This window comes from Leiobunum rupestre, chromosome 2, assembly GCF_980474605.1.
Source record: "Leiobunum rupestre chromosome 2, qqLeiRupe1.1.hap1, whole genome shotgun sequence".
Lineage (NCBI taxonomy): Eukaryota > Metazoa > Arthropoda > Arachnida > Opiliones > Sclerosomatidae > Leiobunum > Leiobunum rupestre.
Genome location: NC_143385.1, coordinates 82,886,998 through 82,893,921, shown reverse-complemented (window position 1 = coordinate 82,893,921; position 6,924 = coordinate 82,886,998). Strand labels below are relative to the sequence as shown.

Genomic DNA, 6,924 nt, shown 5'->3' with positions numbered 1-6,924 from the left:
AAAAGAACTATTAGGATGGTATTTTTCACAAAAAAGAGAAACCTAAGTTGACATCATAGGTTTATTTTCATCTCATTAGCTAAATGATTGCATAATATTAGGGTTATTAATTTCAAATTCTAAATTTATCCTTAAGTGATTTTTTCCCGGAAATGACGTCTCTAACGAAAACATTTTAAGAAATGATACAATTTTGGCACGAAACTTGTGGTTTTTAATGTTTAAAGTTAAAATAAGGTACGTTTCTATTTTTAAATCTAAATATTTTATTTATATTCAAAGCTTTATTAAGTAAACAGCAAAAATCGTCTTAAATTCCGCAGAGATAGTTTAACAAATTTTAAGGTTCCCGCGATTTTTGAATCTCGAGTAAGTTGCGTACGCCATCTATTTCTTATATTTATTTAAGTGATAATTTTATTTATTTCCAATGCTGTTTTAAAATGTTTTCACTTCTTTTTAATATACTTATTAATTAGATTTAATGAATTTTGCAATGAAAAATCCAATGGTATCTTTATCATAATCACAAGCTGAAGAAAAAGCATCGAATCTTTGCAATTTTTTAGCATCTTCTTCGCTTAACTGGCTTCCTTTCAAAGCAAAACCTCCCAAATGAGGGGTTTGTTTCACCAATTTTAGGTATGGGAATTTATTCAACGCCCATTCCACTATACTCTCATTTTCCGCCATTACTAATGTACAAGTACTATAAACTAACACTCCTCCAGGTTTAACCAAATTAGCTGCTGCTACGAAAAGTTTTCTCTGAATTTTGGGAAAGGAATTTAACTCTTTAAGCGTCATTTTGTTAAGCAACTGGGGTCTTTGACCTAAAGCGCTGCAAGGAGCGTCTAATAACACTTTATCAAAGAAATTCGGTGGGAATGGAGGGGAAAAATCGGAATTCTTCTCATAATTTGCACTTTCATCAACTGATTTCACACTGTCACAAACGAAACACTTTACACTTCGAAACCCTTGAGCCGCAACCGTACTTTTTAGCTTTTCTACTTTATTTTTTGATTTGTCTAATGCAATAATGACGCCTTCATCTTTCATCAGAGAAGCAATATGAGTAGTTTTCCCACCGGGTGAAGCGCACATATCTAAAACATACTCTCCAGGTTTCGGTTCTAAAACAATCCCACTAAGTATGGATGGTAGATTTTGTAGATACATTTGGCTTCCCATTATATCTCTTAGAGACGGGCATTTGAACGTCATCTCGTAAAAATCCAACGCAATTCCACTTGGATTTGGTTGATTGAACAAATCTTGTCGAGACATTAGGGCAATTCCATTACCCAGAAAAAAATTTTCATTACTTTCAAAGGAATTTGATCCTTTCAAACATTTCCCGAATGCATCAGCGTACACTGATACTTTATCACCTATTTGCAAATGTTTTGGGGCACCGACAATTCCAGGAGCAAACACGGGAGCACCTCTTTGAACTGATGTCCCACATCGCGAATCAACAATGATTTCCTTCCCATCCCTAGCAGGTTTAACAAGTTCATTTTTGATGGAAGGTATGATGAAAACATTGGAAATTGTTGGATGTGTTTCAATGGCAAATGGTTTAGGACTAGTTTGTTTGTTTAACTCCATCAGTAATTCATTTTTTAGTGTCTCTTGCCTACCCGAATCATTGAATCTGACTGTGGTATATTGAGGCGATAGAGATAACCAGTGTAGCAAATACTGAAATTCTTTTTCAGAATTCCCTGTTTGTTGGCAATAATCAGTGCGTAGTTGGTTGAGAACTCCGTTGTCGGAGAAAAGTCCATTGGTCATCAAAGCCATGTTTCTATATAAAAAAAATTTATTATAATTTCAGCGCAAAACGTAATTAAATGTGGAGCTAAGTTTACTTATAACCAACTCAAATGGCAAAATATTTGATCGTTAATAACAACCTTAAGTTCTGTAAAAGAGAACCAGCTTAAATAAAATTTTCAACAAAAACTGAATTTTTAAAATATCATCTGTGGTCCTTTGAACAGCCTAAAAAATTATCATCATCAATGTGTTATGTATATTCATAATTTTCACAAAATATTACATAAAAACTCAAGAAATTAACGTGCTGAAACAGGCTTCTTAAATGACGCAAGTGTTATTCTTTCCATAAAATAAATTCTATTTAACTTTTGTTACAATGTAAATATCATATATTTATCTGTATTTGACAATTATTATTGGCAATGCCACCACAGTTATTTCTAGCCACATAAGAAGCAGATCATGAAGAATCAGCAAGATTATAGCTCATGTTATACACATGTGTAAATACTAAACAGCAAATCAATTCATAGTTTTGTAATAGGCCCATTATAATTGTTTATTAGCCATATTATAAATTAGCTTACTTTACTCTAGAGACAACCGTCCTAGTCTTACATTTTCTTCTTTGCTTGATGTAATGAATTGACGTTGCAAAAGAATGGTTTTTTGATATAGTTTAAGATCCAAACCGTCAACATTGCATGCCAGTTGCACGTCTATTTCAACCGTATTTGATTTATTGTACAATAAACCATAAAATTGGTAAATTGACCCAGGAACAAGGCAATCCCACTGAGTTTGTGATAATATTCCCAGATTTGCAATTATTGTTTTGTTAGAGCTTTTTTGGGGACACGTAAATGTGCATGATTTAGAAGCTGGATCAAGAGAAGTTAAGCTACCAATTATTTTCGTTTCTTTACCAGTAAGATCTATTTCAGTATTAAAATTATTAAAAATTTCATCGAAAAACTTCGCTTTATAAGTTGACATTAGACGATAAACAATTATAACTAAAGCATGAATGTTGAGAGGAAAATTTGCAAATAACGATAACATAACATTAAAGCGTCTGCTAGGGTCCCTAGCAGACGCTAGCCTAGGGAAAACGCCGGAGCAGCGTTGCCAGATTTCAAGTGCCGGATTATCAAATAAAGTTTTGATTTGGAATGGACATAGAAATCTCATAGGTAACTAGAATGCTGCCGCCTACGGCCGAGCTTGACGCCAGTTCGCCTTGAACCTTCAGCCAATGAGAGGCCGTAGAGTGGTTCCGCCAAGGAGGATAATAATCCTCCTTGGTTCCGCTACTATAGCGGGAGATAGGTGACGTCATTCTCTCTGGTGACATTAAATTCGTGGCAGAACCACTCTTTGAGCTTTGATTGGCTGAGATCTGGCTATCGTCTGCCACGGCGTTTGGCCCATTTGCCAGTTACACGGCAGCATTCTAGTTACCTATGAGATTGCTATGGGAATGGATCGCCAGATTCTGAGATTCCAAGCGCTGGATTATCGTATAGAGTTTTGATTTGGATCGTTGCCTACGTTATTTAACCGTAGACAACGTTTGGATCGTACCAAGAACGTATATATTTATAAGAACGATGAACGATCAAATTGGCGCCTGGTGCCATGATTGAATCGGTTACAGAATAACTCCGCCCAAAAAACCGCGTGCGGCGCACGCTAAAGGTTAAAACCGTTTCGAGTTCAAGCGCGCGCTGCACGCGGTTTTTAGGGCGGATTTATTCTGAAACCGATTGCATCAAGGCCCGAGCGATGCCTTTTGTTCAACGTTCTTATACATATATACGTTCTTGATCGTACTAGATTAAGGAGTTATCGTACGGCTGAAAAGAAGACGATGAAGCCCAAAACGTATTTAATGACTGTTGAAACACAAATTAAAGTTTCAAGTTCGCGCCATAATTATTATCCTAGATGGCAGCAGTGCATCAGTGTTTTCAAAGTGAAATATGAAACTAAAAGTTTCTTCTCATACTTTTTGTTTAACCCAACATTTGTATTGTGTTTAGTAAAAAAGGGAAGCAGCTCTATAGCTCGCTGTATTATTTCTTCATCTAAATTGTTTTCTTTAAGTAGATCATTGCAAATAAACTTTCAGGAATCGAAACTTTTTCCTATAATGAAAATGCTATAATGGTAATGAACACCGTTGGTTAAGCCTTTTATGTTGTATACTTTAGCTCATAAAGGGGGACCTAGGTACGAAAAACCACAAGAAAAATATTTTGGAAATATTTCCGATTCGTGGCGACAATTATCACTCACCCACCAAACCGCAAGAGCGTGTTTTGGAAGTGGCAGTGACTCGTCTCTAGATGACTTGGGCCTAAGGTGGTGCCTTGGGTATTAACCTAGCTGATTTTTATTATTATAATTATTAAGCAATGCTCACATAGGCGTAGCGGTAAGGATTTTTGATGTTCCACCACTGACACGTGCTATCCAACCCTCCGAAAGGTGAAGCAATATGACAAGCACTCCTTACTGCTCACACAGGTAAAGGGAAAGATGATTAATTTCCCACCACCAACCGTGACAGTGGAAGTCAATGCCCAGTCAAGAAGGAGCCCATAACCGGGACGACGCTCAAACTGAAACCCCAGGAAAGTGGAAGTCGAAACCCTATCGGCTTGACTGAAAGACAGCGCTTCATACAGAGTGTTATATTCGTCTTATATTCATTCATTATGCATCCTAAATAGTATAGAGCTCCATCTACTAAAGCGTTAGGTGGCGCTCACGTTACCCAGGGGGAAGGGGAATACCGGGACCTGGGTGAGGCTTTGCTCGCGGAACATCCTTTACTGTTTATTCCATGGGTCACCCCCTTGATTAACGACACAGCCCTCGAAAGATTAAATCAGATTTATTCGGGATTATTTCGATTATATTCAATTTAATCGCGATTATGTTGATTAAATTCAATCAACTATGTAAACAAACCGCAAAAAAAGATACGTGGTTTTGGAAATAAAGGCGTTTAATATAACGTTTTACTTCGAACGCGGTGATTGCACTTTTATTGGAGTTTTTAAATACCAATGATAACAGCAAAGCCTACACTACACTAAACTGACGAACTAGTAAGAAGTCATAATATACTAATTAAAATAACAAACGTTTATTGATTAAAACATATTAATAATGAATACTGTACAAGATGGAATGACAGAATATAATGTGACTCTATACGCAGTCAGCATAGTCAGCGTCGCCGTAAGGGTTTGTCGTCATGGAGTCGCCTGCCTTGAATAGGAGACCAAGTGCTGTGGTCCCTCTGAGATATCGAAAGATTCTTTTAACCCAGTTCCAGCCAGCGACTGTGGGATTGGCCATGGCTTGAGATGCTCGATTGACAGCGTATTCTATGTCAGGTCGTGTTCCTGTGGCTGCGTATCTGAGACTTCCAATGGCTGAGGCGTACATGGTCGTTGACTCGAAACTTTCTTGATTCTGATCGGTCGTGTTTGAACTGCCGTTGGGAGTTTTTACGGGTTTGCAGTCTTGCATGTTGAACCTCTCTAAGACTTTTTCGACATAGGCGCTCTGGTGTAGAAATATGGATCCGTCTTTCAACGTATCGATTTTCAGGCCAAGGTAGGTTGATGCTTTTCCTGTGAGGATTTAGAGTTCTTCACTGAAATTTAGGAGGAACTCGTCTACCACTTCGATTGTACTTCCAGCGATCAGACAATCATCAACGTAGAGGATGAGGACCAAGAAAGCGTCATTGGTTGACAGGATATATAGGCATCGATCTCCATCAGCGCTTTTGAATCCATGGTTACGTAGGAACTTGTCGATTCACTCGTTCCAGCATCGTGAAGATTTCTTGAGACCGTAAAGACTTTTCCGTAACTTCCAGACTCGTCCGCTACCATCGTCGAAACCTTCGGGTTGGCGCAGGTAGATTTCTTCGAATAGTTTTCCATGAAGAAATGCAGTTTTTACGTCAAATTGTCTTAGAATAAGATTTTCCTTGGCGACCAGACTGAGAAAAATTCGTAGCGTCTGGAAGCGGGCAACTGGCGCGAAAGTCTCGTCGTAGTCGATACCTTCTCGTTGCGTGTAGCCTTTTGCTACTATCCGGGCTTTATATTTGATGACAGTACCATCTTCATCATTCTTCGTACGAAAAATCCAACGATTTTCGACCAGGCGGAGGATCGACCATCTCGTAGACATCGGGTTTCCTCACTGCTGAAAGCTCATCTGTCATTGCCTTCTGCCATTCTATGGATTCGCTGCTTGAACGTGCTTCTCTTGCAGTCTGTGGTAAAGTATCACAGATCAGGAAAGCTTTATTTCCTGGGTGACAGGTATGGCATAGCTGAACTCTCTTGAGCGTTGAACGATCTCTGAGTACCAGACCACTCTTCTCAGAGCGGTTGTCTAACATTTCGTCAGAGACTGTTGCCTCATTGTGTCCGGTAGCCACGTCTTCCGACGCTTCGACGGATTTGGTTGTCTCGTCGTTTGAGTAGTCGGCAGGTCTGGTTGGCATGCCTGATGGTTCATTAGCGGCTCTGGTTGGTCCGTCTTTTGATGAGTTAGTGGCTCTGTTAGGCCGGATTTCGCAAACAAAATCGTCGGTCAATTGCTCGCCCTGGCTGGAGAACTCCTCAGAGACAGGAATCCATTAATCAGGAACGCACGTCTCGGGATTGAATTTAACATCTCGAGATCTTAGTACATCGTCCAGCTCTGGAACATAAACTCGATATCCGTCTGCATTGTCTTCATAGCCAACCAGGAAACCTGTATACGCCTTCCGAGACAGTTTCTTCCGCTTCTCTTTTGGTATGTGGAAAAAGCACTCAGTGCTAAAGACACGCAGATGCTGGATCGATGGGTTCGTCTTCCCTGTCCACAATTCGAATGGCGTCTTCTCAGCAATGTATGTAGGTGTGGTTCGGTTCACGATATAGACGACCGTGTTCACCGCGTCAGCCCAGAGTTTCGGTGGTAAGTCCGATCTGGAATGCAACATGGCCCTTACAGACTCCATGATCGTACGATTATCTCGTTCAGCGACCCCGTTCTGTTCGGGCGTGTATGGCATGGACTTGCGGTGATGTAGACCTTCTTGAGAAGTCCATTCAC

The 6,924-nt window shown here is 39.5% G+C and overlaps 1 protein-coding gene across 2 annotated transcripts; it reads right to left on the bottom strand.

Moving 5' to 3' along the window:
• Positions 1-206: 206 nt before the first annotated feature.
• LOC149959713 (tRNA (cytosine(72)-C(5))-methyltransferase NSUN6-like) lies at positions 207-2,834 on the bottom strand. 2 transcript variants are annotated; one of them, XM_090165176.1, is made up of 2 exons: positions 2,407-2,834; positions 207-1,813 (listed from the first exon to the last, which is right to left on the bottom strand). In XM_090165176.1, exons 1-2 carry the CDS (start codon positions 2,487-2,489, stop codon positions 472-474), a joined length of 1,425 nt encoding a protein of 474 aa, XP_090021302.1. In that variant the 5' UTR covers positions 2,490-2,834; the 3' UTR covers positions 207-471. The 2 variants fall into 2 exon arrangements, with proteins under 2 accessions (XP_090021302.1, XP_090021303.1); XM_090165177.1 differs by having other exon boundaries at positions 208-1,813; positions 2,376-2,834.
• Between the last annotated feature and the right edge of the window lie 4,090 nt (positions 2,835-6,924).